The 16,266-nt window shown below is 41.6% G+C and overlaps 1 protein-coding gene across 4 annotated transcripts in view; it reads right to left on the bottom strand.

Moving 5' to 3' along the window:
- CFAP74 (cilia and flagella associated protein 74) overlaps positions 1 to 16,266 on the bottom strand; it is a 50,382-nt gene that overhangs the window by 17,816 nt on the left and 16,300 nt on the right. For 3 of the 4 annotated variants that reach the window (XM_065696395.1, XM_065696398.1, XM_065696399.1), the window contains exons 11-20: positions 15,186 to 15,555; positions 14,527 to 14,700; positions 12,944 to 13,062; positions 11,875 to 11,941; positions 11,362 to 11,451; positions 10,450 to 10,623; positions 9,034 to 9,208; positions 7,607 to 7,719; positions 7,126 to 7,248; positions 2,819 to 2,940 (exon numbers count right to left, since the gene is read on the bottom strand). In XM_065696395.1, the coding sequence (XP_065552467.1) occupies positions 2,819 to 2,940; positions 7,126 to 7,248; positions 7,607 to 7,719; positions 9,034 to 9,208; positions 10,450 to 10,623; positions 11,362 to 11,451; positions 11,875 to 11,941; positions 12,944 to 13,062; positions 14,527 to 14,700; positions 15,186 to 15,555 (1,527 nt within the window). The remainder of the gene's footprint in view (positions 1 to 2,818; positions 2,941 to 7,125; positions 7,249 to 7,606; positions 7,720 to 9,033; positions 9,209 to 10,449; positions 10,624 to 11,361; positions 11,452 to 11,874; positions 11,942 to 12,943; positions 13,063 to 14,526; positions 14,701 to 15,185; positions 15,556 to 16,266) is intronic. The other variant, XM_065696397.1, reaches the window with a different exon arrangement.

Raw genomic sequence — 16,266 nt, 5'->3', positions numbered from 1 at the left:
AGGCAGTTTACAAATATTTCAGCTTGTCATTTTCCTTCGCCTGGACTGGCTTACAAGCTGTCAGTCCAGATGGTCTGCTCTAAATCAACAGCTACAGCATGTGGTACTGGGAGCCAGGAATGATTTTTGACTGTTGACAATTTAAGATTGTCATAAGTATATAATGAAGTATATGCTACTTCATTAAAGCAATGCAGATTATAACCTGCCAAAGAAAATACTTTGAAAAGTGATTTGTATTGGACAAGATTCTGGTAAGAGATTTTTCATCCTTTATACTGCCTGGTTACCAATGTGACCAGAAAATAAAAACCAACCCCCAAAACACAACCAGTATTAACTTACATTTTGCAATCTCACAGGGCTTGCTGGGCACTTACATGCCAGAGCTATCTAACCTGAAAATTTGGTGTTCTACATCTGCTATAGACTACAGTGCCATAGATCTCAGTGGCAAGAAGATACAGGCAAGTTCTTCCTGCTCTGCTTTTAGCAGATGTTTGTGTGTGCTGGTGGTGAGCGAAAGACTATTAAAGCACATCACCTTTCTCAGGTCTGGGTCACATTTTGCCCTGAATATCTAAAGGATTCTCTCAGTGTTTTAGAGTTTTTATTTGTTGGTTGGTTTGTTTTGGCTTTTTATTGCTATAACTGCTTAGGGATTGGAGCAGAAATTTGTAAGAATATTCCTGAATAGCAGGAGTATTTAAGTATGCAATTAACATTTAATTAAAAAACATCCATTCTAGAAGTTATGCAGATAAGATTTCACATCTACTGGATCTGAACTTCAGACTCCTTAGCTAAGGCTTCCAGCAGTTGTCAGACAAGCTGCCTTTCCAGCTGGGCTGCGGTACCTTTGCTCTCCTTCAGTGAATGGTTGCTCCAAGCATTAGCACAGACAGCACCATAGTAAATCTATAGCAGATACACCGTTCACATTTAGAGCTGTTGTAACAAATTATTCTCTTTGGCATTATGTTGACAGCTTCTTTGCTAGCCTGGTTATTGTCCTTGGCTTTGGATCCTTTGTCTGAGCACAGTTCCAGGTCATAGACCTTCCCCAGACCACTCTTCCCCAGTTTTTCACTGTTGCAATTAAAATACAGCTACTTACTAGTCCAACCTAAGGAATTATTCTTGACTGATAGTAATTTCTACGTACTTTCAACAGCTGAAATTCATTCTGTCTGAGAAGTGGTTTGACATGTACCATGTACAATGAGTAATCCTCTGATACATGCTACAGAAAAATGTCAATAGCTACTAGAGGAAGAAGCTTCTCAGGTACCACATCTGAATGAGGATATTATCTACTTTTGCAGAAAAAAAAATTGAGACAGGATATTCTGGCACATGAAATACTTTGAATTTCAGCCCAAACAAGTGTATAGCAGTGACAATTTTTTCTAGCTACGGAGAACTGGGAGATAAATCAAAGATTCGATTTTGCTAAGGTACTAAGGCACATACCACACATTAAAGTGCTCTTAAATTAGTGAAACTTGGCAAAGGATTAGCAGGATTTTTCCCTCTGTTAAGAATTTTGCCCTGAGCAATTTGACAGCTTCTATCTTTGGGATCCCCTGAAATCTTAAGTTTTCATTAAAAGAGTTATTCTGCTGCTATACTTCCCAGTTTTATGCCTGGGTTATCTAGACCAAATAAAATCACTTACATAACAACTTGAGCTTGTCATATCTGTAAGCTGAATTTCTGAGATAACAGCTTTACTCAATTCTTTCCAACTGTGAAGAATCTCTGCAGCCTGTAATTCTGCTAAGTGGTTTAGAATGGATGCCTTCTACAGAACCACTCTCTCCCCCACCCTCCCACAAACCCACCCTAATCCTATTTAAATAGAATCCAAGAAGTGCATATTGTTAAAAGAAGCATGCAGTAGTGACTGCGTTAGGTAGAGAAAAGAAACCTGAAGCATCTGAAGATAAATAAAAGTTCATTTAAACACACTCTCATAGCGTGAAAGCTCTTGGAGACAATAAATCAAACTATTCTTTTTATGTTACAGTGCAAACAGAAGAAGTCTCCAGCCATTACTGATTTGGACTACAGAAATACCCAGATACTTCTTCTCCCTTAAATTGCCATTTGACTGCTCTATGTGTACTTCCAAGGTTTGCGTCACTCCAGTGCAGTGCTTAAGGCCTATATGGGTAAGGAGAAATTTTACCCTGCCCATGTTACAGCAGATGCAAAAGGACTAGCACGATTTATCTGGCATCATTTCCCAAGTCTGGAAAGACTGGTGATTGACCTTCTCCATAAATAATTGGCATGAGCCTGGCTTTCCAGATCATAACCTCCTATGGATTTTCATTAAAAGAGATCAGAAATAACAAAATATCCTTTCATAAAGTTCTGTGATTGAATTGATTATAACCAATATGCACTTAAGTTCAGACACATCTCCCTGATATTTAGTTTGCAAATTCCACACAATCATACACTGGGGTTATGATTCCCTGGGGGCCTTACAGTTATTCCACAGAACAGACACAATACAGGGTGTTTTGTAGAAGTGGAAAGGCACATATTAACCCAGATGCTTCCTAGCTACTGCTGGTCTGGGAATCTGGGATTGTTGGATATCTAAGTCCAATTTCCACAGCAGTGTGGAACGCAGGGGGTTGCAATCAGGATGTCCTCCTGAAATGCCACGGAAAACCAAAACTGTTCTTTAGCTTCCTATGACAAGAAGACATGCCTGGCATAATGGAACCTCAAGGCATCACCTAAGACTTTAGATCTCATTATTCAGCTACTATATCAGGCAGCTGATAACAAAAGGGTCACTCACCTGCTTTGAATGACAATGCAATCCTGATAGAGTCGGTCATACATACAGATTTTTAAGTCAATGTTGGGATTGGGCACCCAAACTGGCATATCCATAGAAACTCCAATGGCACTGAAACACAGCTGTTAATACATAAATTATTAGTTTTGTTGGTCTCAAATTCTTACAGATCTAGACAGAGCAAGAATTTCTGCTGTAAACTACAGCTGAGTAAAATATTTTATTAGTCATATTGCAACAGGTTCTTTAATTAAGCAAAGCTATGAAAATCATCTGTAAGATAAACCCTAGATGTTATGGTGTCACAGCAGAAAAAGAACTATACTTTGGTTTGGGCTCTTTGACAGAGTACATGAAGGAATAGCACACTGCCCATGATACCAAAAAGAAATATTTAAAGTGCATCTAGCTTATGTAAACATGCCATAACGCAGAATCTCAAGAGACTGCAGCTTGTTTAGCCAGCAAAGAAATAGTGATGGCAGCACAGTGCTGTACTTCCTACAGCCACCTCAGGTCTGACAGCAGTGACTACAGAGCTCAGGCTTGGATGAGATGATCCTTCAGTACACGTCTGCAGCTCCTTCTGTAGATGACTCCACCTGCAGAGCCTAGACGGGCTTACTGAGCTGCTTGGGAGGTTTTGGGGTTTTTTTTGGAAACTTTCTGTGAACTGTTCTCAGGCAGAATTTGGCTTCCAATGAAGTGTAGAATCAAAATATAGCTGAAGTGGTAACTGAAGTTGTCATCTCTTCCAGCTTTCACACATCAGTTTCACTACTGCATGCTAAATAATTCCATTTCTGATATCTCAGAAAAAAAAATAAACTATGTGGGCTGGGAGTAGAGAAAAATACTTTTGTATCTGTTTCCAAGGCATTAGATGTTTTCCAGTGGAGCTGGTCTGATACAGAAGGGGAAAAGCAGTTTTGGTAGGAGGCTTACCGGACTGGTCAAGGAGGCTTTAAACTAGATGTGCTGGGGGAGGGGGGCATCATTCCATCCCAACACACCCAGTCAGTTGCCAACACCTGTAATAAATGCTTGGAGCCATATAGATATATTCCAGCTGCCCCAGCCAACGAGCTGGCTTCAGTTGGAGCTCGGCTCAGATGCCTCTATACAAACGCCCGTAGCATGGGGAACAAACAACAGGGAATAGAGATGTGTGCACATCTATGGGTGTGTGATTTAATAAGCATCACAGAAACATGGTGGGATTGCTCCTATGACTGGAGTGTTGGAATGGAAGGTTACAGGCTCTTTAGAAAAGACAGGCCCAGCAGACAGGGAGGGGGAGTTGCCCTTTATGTTAGAGATAGGCTGGAGAGTATGAAACTCTGTCTAGGGACAGGTGAGCAGTTTACAGAGAGTTTGTGGGTCAGGGTTAAAGGGAAAACAGCTATGGGAGACATTACTGTGGGGATCTATTATAGACCACCTGATCAAGGAGAACCTGTGGATGAAGCACTCTACAGACAGATAGGAAAAGCCTCATGCTCGCAGGCCCTTGTTCTCATGGGTGACTTCAACCACCCTGACATCTGTTCGAACGACGGTACGGCCCAGCACAAGCAATCCACGAGGTTCTTTGACTGTGTGGAAGACAACTTCCTTCTGCAAGTAATAGAGGAGCTAACAAGGAGAGGTGCCATGCTTGACCTTGTGCTCACCAACAGGGAAGGGCTCATTGAGAATGTGATGCTCCAGGGCAGCCTTGGATGCAGCGATCACAAGATGGTCGAGTTTGAGATACTCAGGACAGTGAGAAGAGCATGCAGCAAGCTCACTGCCCTGGACTTCAAAAGAGCAGGCTTTGGCCTCTTCAGGAGCCTGCTTAGTAAGGTTCCATGGGATATAGCCCTGGAGGGCAGGGGGGCCAAGGCTCTTGGTTGATATTCAAGGATCACCTGCTAGAAGCTCAGGAGTGCTGCATCCCAACTAGAAGGAAGTACAGCAAGAGGGCCAGGAGACCTCCTTGGATGGATAAGGAGCTGCTGAGGAAAATTCAAACGAAAAAAGAGGCTTATACAAGGTGGAAGCAAGGACAGGCAGCCTGGGAAGAGTACAGGGATGTTGTCCAGGAAGCTAGGGACCAGGTTAGGAAAGCTAAGGCCCAGTTAGAATTAAATTTGGGTAGGGATGTTAAGGATAACAGGAAGGGATTCTACAGGTACGTAGCAAACCAAAAACAGACTAGGGACAACATAGGCCCCCTGAGGAAGCTCTCGGGAGAACTGGCTACACAGGATTTGGAGAAGGCTGAGGTTCTAAATGACTTCTTTGCCTCAGTCTTCACTGGCAAAGGCTCCAACCGCACCACCCAAGTCTTGGAAGGCAGATGCAGGGACTGTCAGAATGAAGACCTTGGGCCCACTATAGGAGAGGATCTGGTTCAAGACCATCTTCAAAATCTGAACGCACACAAGTCCATGGGACCTGATGAAATCCATCTGCGGGTCCTGAAGGAGCTGGCAAATGAAGTTCCTAAGCCACTGTCCATCATATCTGAAAAATCATGGCAGTCAGGTGAAGTTCCTGATGACTGGAAAAAGGGAAATATAAACCCCATTTTCAAGAAGGGGAAAATGGAAGACCTGGGGAATTACAGACCAGTCAGTCTCACCTCTATGCCTGGCAAAATCTTGGAGCACATTCTCCTGGAAGGCATGCTAAGGCACATGAAAAACAACAAGGTGCTTGGTGACAGCCAGCATGGCTTCACTAAGGGCAAATCCTGCGTGATCAATTTGGTGGCCTTCTATGATGGGGCTACAGAACTGATGGACAGGGCTAGAGCAGTTGATGTCATCTACCTGGACTAGTGCAAAACGTTCAACACTGTCCCACAAGACATCCTTGTCTCTAAATTGGAGAGACATCAATTTGATGGATGGACCACTCGGTGGATAAAGAACTGGCTGGATGGCCGCACACAAAGAGTTGCGATCAATGGCTCAATGTCTGGCTGGAGACCAGTAACGAGTGGTGTCCCTCAGGGATCGGTGTTGGGACCGGTCTTGTTTAACATCTTCATCGCATGAGGTCCCTTCCAACCCTTGGGATTCTGTGATTCTGTGACATGGACAGTGGGATTGAGTGCGCCCTCAGCAAGTTTGCCGATGACACCAAGCTGTGTGGTTTGGTTGATACGCTGCAGGGAAGGGATGTCATCCAGAGGGACCTCGACACGCTTGTGAGGTGGCTGATGCCAACCTTATGAAGTTCAACCATGACAAGTGCAAGGTCCTACACCTGGGTCAGAGCAATCCCAGGCACAGCTGCAGGTTGGGCAGAGAAGAGATTCAGAGCGGCCCTGCAGAGAAGGACTTGGGGGTGCTGGTTGATGAGAAAATGAACATGAGCCGGCAGTGTGCGCTTGCAGCCCAGAAAGCAACCGTATCCTGGGCTGCATCAAAAGGAGCATGACCAGCAGATCGAAGGGGTGATTCTGCCCCTCTGCTCTGCTCTTGTGAGACCTCACCTGGAGCATTGTGTGCAGTTCTGGTGTCCTCAACATAAAAAGGACATGGAACTGTTGGAATAAGTCCAGAGGAGGGCCACGAGGATGATCAGGGGACTGGAGCACCTCCCGTATAAAGATAGGCTGAGGAAGTTGGGGCTGTTCAGCCTGGAGAAGAGAAGGCTGCATGGGGACCTCATAGCAGCCTTCCAGTATCTGAAGGGGGCTATAGGGATGCTGGGGAGGGACTCTTCGTCAGGGACTGTAGTGACAGGACAAGGGGTAATGGGTTAAAACTTAAACAGGGGAAGTTTAGATTGGATATAAGCAGGAAATTCTTTCCTGTTAGGGTGGTGAGGCACTGGAATGAGTTGCCTACGGAGGTTGTGAGTGCTCCATCTCTGGCATTGTTCAAGGCCAGGTTGGATGAAGCCTTGGGTGGGATGGTTTAGTGTGAGGTGTCCCTGCCCACAGCAGGGGGGTTGGAACTAGATGATCTTGAGGTCCTTTCCAACCCTAACTATTCTATGATTCTATGATGTCTGCTAACTTACAAATAGCATGATTATTTACATTTAAGAGAATCACAGGTTTAATAACCATACTGCATCAGAGAGAAGGACCATGATTTACAAAGTTACTTTCCATTAAACCACATAATACAGAATCACATGGCACCTTCTTATTATTTCTTATAATACCCATAGATAGATCTGTCCTCTCCCTCCTTCTCCTGTTTCTAATGTAGGACTCCAAGCTCTTTTCATTCTTGGGGAAAGAAGTAGGAGGATTTAAACTCTTTTTATACAGCGTTTTGAAGCAAGTCTTGCACAAAATCACTCACTGGTTTGCAGTCCGAGTTGTCAAACATGATCACAAACTCTGTCCGCACATCCCCAGGGACAGCTGGAACAAATAGGATCTGAAGTTTGACTGAGCTGAAGGGTCCAATTTCACCTTCAGTAACCTAAACAAGAAGTAATATGTCTGTAATGAAAATGACTGTATTACTGCAGCTGGCTATAACTTGTATTGAAATAAAGCAGCAATATATACTCATTATACACTCTACTACACCTAGTTTGTAACTAGATTGAACACACTATTCAGTATGCAAAATCTTCCAAATCAAATTAAGTCTTTACAGATCAAACGAAAGGGCAAATGTGTCACGTGATTTCATTTCAAGAATTAATTGTGATACAGTGAAGTCCAGTGGGCTAGAAATGGATTCTATGATTCTCTGCACTTCAGCATTTCCCACCAAAGCCAAAGCAATTTATTTGATGTAGACTTAGACTAGTGAAAGTCTTGTCTGTACTTACCTTTCCAAGCATAATTTCAACTGGTGTTTCTTCAGGAGAAAATTCCACTAAATTATGTGCAGTGTCTGTGTCTAGATCTGATCTGGAATTCAATATATCTTGACCAAGGTGTTCTAGGGAAAAAAGAACAACCCACATATAGACACAACACAATGCTGGATGTGTGAATTTATTCACTAGAAAATATCAAACAGAGCACAAGCACATCAGTTTTGGTCAATACTGCAAATCCAACAATGCTTACTAGTGATGGAGAAATAAGTGTCCAGAAGGAAATCTGTTTGGTCATCTTTGCCCTAGTCCAAAAGGCCTGTCTTAGGCATTTGAGTCTTCCACTGCAGAGTAATAGTATTAATGTTTCAGTAGGCTGAAGTTTATACTGAAGATTGTTACATCAAGGAATGAAAACTCAGTTGAAAGCATGAACTAGGCTTTGAAAACAATTTCAGTGGGATGAGGCAATGCAGACAGGAGGACCTGCAAAGCAGGTGGAAGTGTTGCTTCACTTGATCTTCAAAACAGCTGCAATAATAACAACTTCTAATTAAACAGTCTCCCACTGAGGCTTCAAAGTGCCTTAAACTGATGCACCTTGAGAGGGACGAAGCTAATTCTGGACTGTATGGCTGTAACCAAGTGGCAACCACCTGCTTCACATTAACCAGGAAAAAGATCAAGGTGTCATGAGGTATGTTCACATGCCACAGCCATAGAATATACATTTGGTTTTAAGGTCTGAAAACATCTCTAAAGGTACGTGCACTCTGTGGGGAGAGCCACCATGATTTATGGAATCACTCCATTTCACAATACAGATCCCAGATTTAAAAAACAAAAAACACAAGCAACTTTTTCATGGAACTTCTTAGTTTCCTAAAGTTGGAATGATCAATATCCAGAAGAAATGTTAAAGAATTAGGATATAAAGAAATTAGGAAAGTCTCTTCTACACACTGGATTTCATTAAGCACCTAGTAAACATCAGGAATGAGATGGAAAATGTCTGAGGAGGTTCATCTTTCTGCTTCCTTGTTCCCAGAATTACAGACTATAAAAATAAACCTGTCATGTGGATTTCTATTCTGAGCAGTGAGTATTCAGTTGCTGAGACAAGAATGATGATAACAATTTTGCATTTTCTGTAAGCTAGTTGGTTTCTGTATTCTTCTAAGACTGAATTATGGATCAGTAAAGAGAAGCGAGAGTCGCTACTGCTTTTGATATAATGGTGTCAGTATGTTATTTTTAGTCATTTTTTTGTGAGGCAGCATACAAAGAAAGATAACATTACTATTAGAATGATGAACTACTTAATTTACTGAGTAACTCTGCAAACTGAATTCCACAGTTCTTTACAGGAAACTCTACAAAGGGATAATGCTTTACCAAGGAACTGCACTGCCAGCTTTCTAGACCAGTGAGCTTACCTGTGGAGCTCCTGCTCAGGCTGGTATCAGTCCTCTGTGGCTCCACCTGGGCTGCACAGTAGGACATTTCTTCACTACGGTTAGAACCAATTTGTTCCTTCGCTTCAGTCACAGAATTCATAGAACTGTTGCTGACTTCCTTTTCAGGGACAGAGTCACTGAGATTTTGAGTAACCTATTAGAAAACACAGAAAACATATTGCCTACTGTGACTACTCACCTAGCTTGCACCAGCTCCAATGTTATCAAGCAGCTGCAAATCAGACTTGTGTTTTCTTGCAACTGTTCCACATTATAAATGGAGAAATGTGTTGCACTTTCTGAAAACTGCGCATTCTGCTAGACGTCTATCAATGAGCACATTTAATTTTTGCTGGCTGCCCTAGAAAGGTAAATGATATAATGGGAGCCATACAATATGGCGTCAGTTAATTTACAACTAACAGAATCAAGATTTTTCTTGTTGAAATACAGGCAGCTCTACGTCAAAACTAAGACTGCTAAACCTACATTTCTGTTTATTACATACCTGCAAGAGACAGAATACAGAAGGAGAACCATGGATACAGTATTTACTTTCACAAATTCTTTATTTGAGCCATGCTTTTAAGGGCAGCATGAGAGTCGAACACCATGGTGAGCGACTCCACAGTTTCACTGTACATACTACTCAGGGCAGTGTTTCCAGAGGTCAGCTCTTTTCTTAGAACTTAAAAATTGGTTAGATTATCAAGCAGAGAATTTTGAAAACCATCTGAACCAATCGCTCTTCAACAACCAAAGCAATTAGACTGCACTGATGGAACAAAGATGAAGTGTGTGCATTGAGTTTACAAGAAGACATAAGCACCCTGTAACAACAACATGCAACCTGATAGTGATCCTGTCTCCAGTCAAGGGCCTGTGAAACCTATTTATGGGTACTACCTGTAAGACACTTGAGGAAAAAGGAACATTCATGACCATGATAGTCATTAACACAGGAATTACAATGCATGAGCTCCTACCACAGTGGGTGGGTAGTTGGCTTTGTTTGGATTTTTTTCTTTTTGGTGTTTTTCACCTAAAATTATCTGCTAGATGGTGGAGTACAGCTTTAGGATTCCTCAGTTTCTTGTCAAGTTTGGAACTGATGTGCTGTAGGAACAATAAATAGCAGGTCTAATACCACACATTTTGTCAGCTGTGCACCAAATGTCTGAGTTTTAGTATGTTTCTTCAACAGTCTCTGCTTCATTCCCACACAGGATGTTCCACAAGACACAATATTACAATCATTTGCATTCATTCCACTATTGGCTTGAGAGCTCTTAATTTAACTCTTTTAACACTATTCATTATTATAGTTTTCAGGTAACAGCCTTCAATAGAGAGGTGAATTTCTGTATTAATTTAGGGAAATGCTTTTGAACCTACCGTTCTTCCATGAGCTGATTCTGCTGTTGGTCTGTCTGTATGTCTATCACCTGCTGACGTCTGAACTCTGAATCTTGTTCCCAAAGCTCCACTGTTTGTCAGGCTGATGCTCTGTGAAATTGTCTCTCCCACCACATGGCTACCAAAGTCAATGAGCTCTTTATCTAGTGTCAGCTGTGGTAAGATAAACCATTAATTACTACTGTCCTAGATAGTGAGCAATGTCCATTAAATGAGTATCCACCTTTCCAAGAGTAAGAGTTCAAAGTTCTTATTTCAAAGAGGGTAACAAACAACAACATGAATTGTGGGTATCCTCCTGCCTTTTTGTAGAAGCCAGTTCATTACAACATCCTGTTAAACTGAGCCACTTCCATTTCAGTCCAGTGTATGACAATTGAAAAAACAGGTTAAATTCTGTTCATAGTAGCAGCTTGCATAAGTCTTCAGGTAGTTACTCTGGAAGTAGGTCATATTTACATTCCAATTCAACATTGTTACTCTTGTGCTCAAGAAAAATGGTTCTACTAGTGCCAAGCTGGGATGCAAGCAGCATTTAACATTTATACAGTGACTACATATTAGTTTGCCCCACAGGGTATGTAGCTAAAAAAGGTTAGTGCTACCTGTAGATCCATCTCTTAGCAGTAAGAATATTATGTTCTTTACCTAAAATTCATTATTATACTCTCAGAAGATTGAGATGCTGAAAGGAGGTCTTATATGCTTTTTATAAATGTTAGAAAAGATAGATACTGTGTGATTTTTATCTACATAGGATATTGAAGTACTGCAGGTCTGAGATGGAATTTCCAAAATATTCAAGGAAAAAACCTCTCATTTCCAGCCACTATTTTTATTCCCTCCATTCACAACATAACATTGTGTCATAAATTTTTAACAGTCACTTACAATGCATCTTTTGGCTGTACACTTCAGTGGGACAGCAAAAGAACTTGTCTGTGCCATAAACAGGACTTCACCTTCCAGAGTTTCGTTTATCTAGGAAACAACAACAAAATCCCAACCAAGTATTTCGCAGAGATTTAGCCTGTGTATTCTGATGAAAAATATTTTTATTAACTCTTAAATATTTTTAGATGTCTCTGTACAGATTCTACATTTCCACTTTAAAGTCTCCGGTAGCTTTAGCCATGAGATAAAAATCTTTTGATCTGGAGCAAGTTTCAAAACATACTCCAGGAACACTTAGTGAAAGGCACTTTTCTAAAACATAACCTTAGAAAATGCCTTATTAACAATTCACCAGAGCTCCAACATGTATGCAGTTGTCCAAGGACCACCTTTTCTAGAAAGGCATTTTGTTTCCTTGTTAACAGTTAAATGAACGATGTTTTTTAATCAGACCAGTGGACTATAATAGGATTCTCATCACTGTGTAACTTAGCACTTAGATGCACTCACCATTGGCTTGAATGTTACCACTACCTCACATGACATTCCCGGAGACATTTTGCCAGGTGGGTCAAAACTATGGAGATAATTAACATAAAACTCCAAATTAGAGCTATGTATGAAACATCCAGCTCCCATTCTGGGAACAGTGGCAGATTATTGTTTTTTCCCCCCATTTGCATTAATTACATAGAAAAGTCAGAATGAGTGGCAGATTAATGGTGAGCTACAGAACCCCGCTGCAACTGTAAAACTACAAAGGCTGATTCTTTAATGAGGCTTTTACTTGGAAAGTCTTAAAAGGCAAAAATTATTGCTTTTAAAAGGCAAAAATTATTGCCTTCCTGCTACAGACGAAGAGACTAGCCAAACAGGTGAAGCTGGAGCTCAGTAATATCGTCAATACCTATTTGAACAACTAGGAAGCAGTCTTCTGCCACTACCCATTTTGTGTGCTGCTCTGTAACATCTCCCCTGTCCAAAGAGGAAACAAAGAGGCGAGGGAAAAAATATCCAGCAGGTAGCTGCAAACAATTAGAGAATGTGCTGCTTGCTGCAAACTGCATCAAGATCATCTTGAATGGAAACTGACATTCATTTCAGTGCCTCATTCCATTAACTCGGTCATACAAGTAAAATGTCCATCAGGACACTGAGTCAGAATCATGCTTCATCATGTGAATGATGGTGGCTTGTGAAAGATTTGCTTTTCCCTAGAAAGAAACTTGGGTCCCCTTTTACCTCTTCGTACCAACTGAGGCCCTTTCCCCTTTTTTAAAATGGTTTGACTTTTGTGAAAACAGTTCTCTACTTGTTGAGGCTGGAAACCACAAGTGTACACTGCTTTCCACAGGTCAGGGACTGTTCCCTTGCTATCACCAGTGACATGCAGCCCAGGCTCTGTAAACCTCTTGCTTCTCAGCTCTAAGACAGTTCTTTTCCTCATCACACAGGAACGGAATATAGCAATTTAGATGTATTTACTGAAATCTGTTTCACTTGCTACAGAATCTGGTTACATCTCCTGCTGTGGTACAAAGGTAAAACAAGCAACTAGACTACAGTTAATTTTACTTACTGAACACTGATGAAGTCCTTGAGCCATTCACTGATTCCCACTAGTCTGCAGCAATTAACACTGTAGGATGCATTTATCAAGATTATCTTCTTTTTATAGACTTGACCAACATCGAAATCCTTGGAATACCAAACATAACAGCTAGTGTGAATTACAGAAGCAGCATTTACACATGTAATGACAAAAGCAGCTGCTTTTACCAGTTGTGCTTCACAGACCTAAGTAGTAAAACTGAGTAGTTTATGAGCTGCATCAAAAGGAGCATGACCAGTAGGTTGAAGGAGCTGATCCTGCCCCTCTACTCTGCTCTCATGAGACCTCACCTGGAGTATTGTTTACAGTTCTGGTGTCCTCAAAAAGGACATGGAACTTTTGGAACAAGTCCAGAGAAGGGCCACCAGGATGATCAGGGGACTAGAGCACCTCCCATATGAAGACAGGCTGAGAAAGCTGGGGCTGTTCAGCCTGGAGAAGAGAAGGCTGCGTGGAGACCTCATAGCAGCCTTCCAGTAACTGAAGGGGGCCTATAAGGATGCTGGGGAGGGACTCTTCATTAGGGTCTGTAGTGACAGGACAAGGGGTAATGGGTTAAAACTTAAACAGGGGAAGTTTAGATTGGATATAAGCAGGAAGTTCTTTCCTGTTAGGGTGGTGAGGCACTGGAATGGGTTGCCCAAGGAAGTTGTGAATGCTCCATCCCTGGTGGTGCTCAAGGCCAGGTTGGACAGAGCCTTGGGTGAGATGGTTTAGCATGAGGCGTCCCTGCCCACGGCAGGAAGGTTGGAACTTGATGATCTTAAGGTCCTTTCCAACTCTATTCTATGATTCTATGATTTAATCTGGCTATGATTTACCTAAGAGATTGCTAAAGAAAAAGGCAAGTACTGTTTCAGGTTTGACTGAGGACCTGTGAAAGACAACAAGAAATTCTTCTTATCTTCTCAGTGCAACAGAATTTTGATCAAGACTGTCATGGTTTAAGCCCAGCCAGCAGCCCAGAACCACACAGCCGCTTGCTCACTACCCCCCCTCCCAGAGGGATAGGGGGGAGAGTCGAAAGAATGTAACTCCCACGGGTTGAGATAAGAACAGTCCAGTAACTAAGGTATAACACAAAATCCCTACTGCTACCACCAATAATACTAATGATAAGGGAAATAACAAGGGAAGAGAACACAACTGCTCATCACTCACCGACCGATACCCAGCCCGACCCGAGCAGTGATCTAGCCCTTCTGGGAACTGCCCCCAGTTTATATACCGGGCATTACGTGCTGTGGTATGGAATACCTCTTTGTCTAGTTTAGGTCAGGTGTCCTGTCTCTGCTTCTTCCCAGCTTCCCCTCCCCCCCAGCAGAGCATGAGACTCAGAAAGTCCTTGGTAGGAGTAAACATTACTGGGCAACTACTAAAAACATTGGTGTTATCAGCGCTGTTCCCAGGCTGAAAGTCAAAAACACAGCACTGCACCAGAAGGAGAAAAATGACTGCTCCTGCTGAACCCAGGACAAAGACATTGGTGTATATATATACAGTAGATACACACATCATCTTTAGAGATCCTGTGCAGAATGACCACTAACCTTGAAATGAATGCAGCTTGGTTTGCTATAGAAAGCACATCCTTTATGTTCATGACGAGAAACTGTTTGCATGTGAAAAATTCCAGTTGGAAATTCCTCCTTTTTTTTCTGTGAAATTCCTTTTTTCACTACCCTTGCAGCCAGTTGCTTTAGATCCATTTCCTCTTGAGGTATCTAATAACAAACCATCCGTAAAAACCACCACGATGGTCAGGAAGTGTGATCAGTTTGTGTTCACATACTTCCAAACTAAAATTGAAGTATCATTCTCTCTTTAAGAGAACAAACGCTACAAGAATAGTGTCCAATAGTCATTATATCTGAATCTGTGCACGTATGTGCTAATTTAAAGTCTGCATTTTAACTGTGAAATAGAATCATAGAATCATAGAATCATAGAATCATAGAATCATAGAATGGTTAGGGTTGGAAATTACTTGTTTTAAGCAAGGTTCCAAAGCAGCACTTGCCAGTGTCATTAATTCATGTGGCCTCAACTGCTGGAGAGGCAAATGAATCTTTTCTGATCTATCAAGATACTTCTATGGATACCATCAAAATTTTGTAAGGACTAAGTTCACAAAGAGTCAATTACAGAAGTATCTCATCCACTTTTTTTTCCCTTTTCTATTTCTTATGAGAGATATCACAGTATTTACCTTGTGCAAGTCACATTCCTGACTCCAAAGTCCTGGGAACTCTGGTTGTACTAGGATCTTGTCCCCATCTTCCACATCTTCACCACTCTCACAGAGCATGCTGTGGGGTATTTCTGCAGAAATCTCTCCTACAGAAGCACTTCTCTCACCAGCTGAGGAAGTAGCTGATGCTCCAGCTGAATGTTTGTAGGCCTTCTTGATATACTGCCGTGTCTTCATTCTCCATGGGAAAGAGTCCTCAGGTTTACAGTTACCCTTTACTGCCTTAGTGCAAGACCGGCTCTTTCTCTGCTTGTGAATAGAAGACTTTTCTTGCAGAATTTGAGAAACAATCTCAATTTTTCTTGATTTTTGCTGTTCTCTAAAAGCTCTGTAATCCAATGTTGGAAGAAATACTAAACCAACTGTGGTTGTTTACTGATAGTAACTACAGTCCAGTTTCTTTTGAGCCTTTAAGCTAAATAGAAAGTCTTTAAATTGGGTGCAGTGGTAATTTGTGTCAAGACACTAGGCAATTTAGAGGCTATTTTTACATTTTTGTGGACTAAAATGTTACTTCCTTTTGCAGATAATTCACAAATATATAGTGAGGCTGAAATAGAGAACACTAAGAATACTCCTTCACAGAAAGGGAGAAAAGCAGAGTCTTGGGAGAAATACCTACGCGGTTCCTCAGCAGATCAGCAGGACAGTAGATGAAATTAGAAAAGATCTGCCATGAGAAACATGACACAGCTAACAATGAAACTAACAAACTGTCATCTTTCCTGGCCTGCAAAGGGAATCAGGAAAGGGGAGAAAGCGAGCAAGGTGGAAAGGACTGAACATAGAGTTGGATATTTCCAGCAGATCTCTACAAACTGATATGATTCTTTTATTAACATGAATTTTAGAACATATTTAGGGATGGCAGAAGTGGTGGTACGCAGCTATTAAGCGCTAAGCTTTATTTAATCAAAACTTAAAACTTACTGAATCTTTACTTACTGAATTTCTATCATTTGCTACAGATTACTGCACTTGTAGGCTATCCAGCATGCAGAAACATGCAGCCACCCTGTTGGGTATTTTAGCTCAAATT

Source organism: Lathamus discolor, chromosome 16 (genome assembly GCF_037157495.1).
Source record: "Lathamus discolor isolate bLatDis1 chromosome 16, bLatDis1.hap1, whole genome shotgun sequence".
Lineage (NCBI taxonomy): Eukaryota > Metazoa > Chordata > Aves > Psittaciformes > Psittacidae > Lathamus > Lathamus discolor.
The sequence above is the reverse complement of the archived record's forward strand: the minus strand, read 5'-3'. Positions and strand labels throughout refer to the sequence as shown.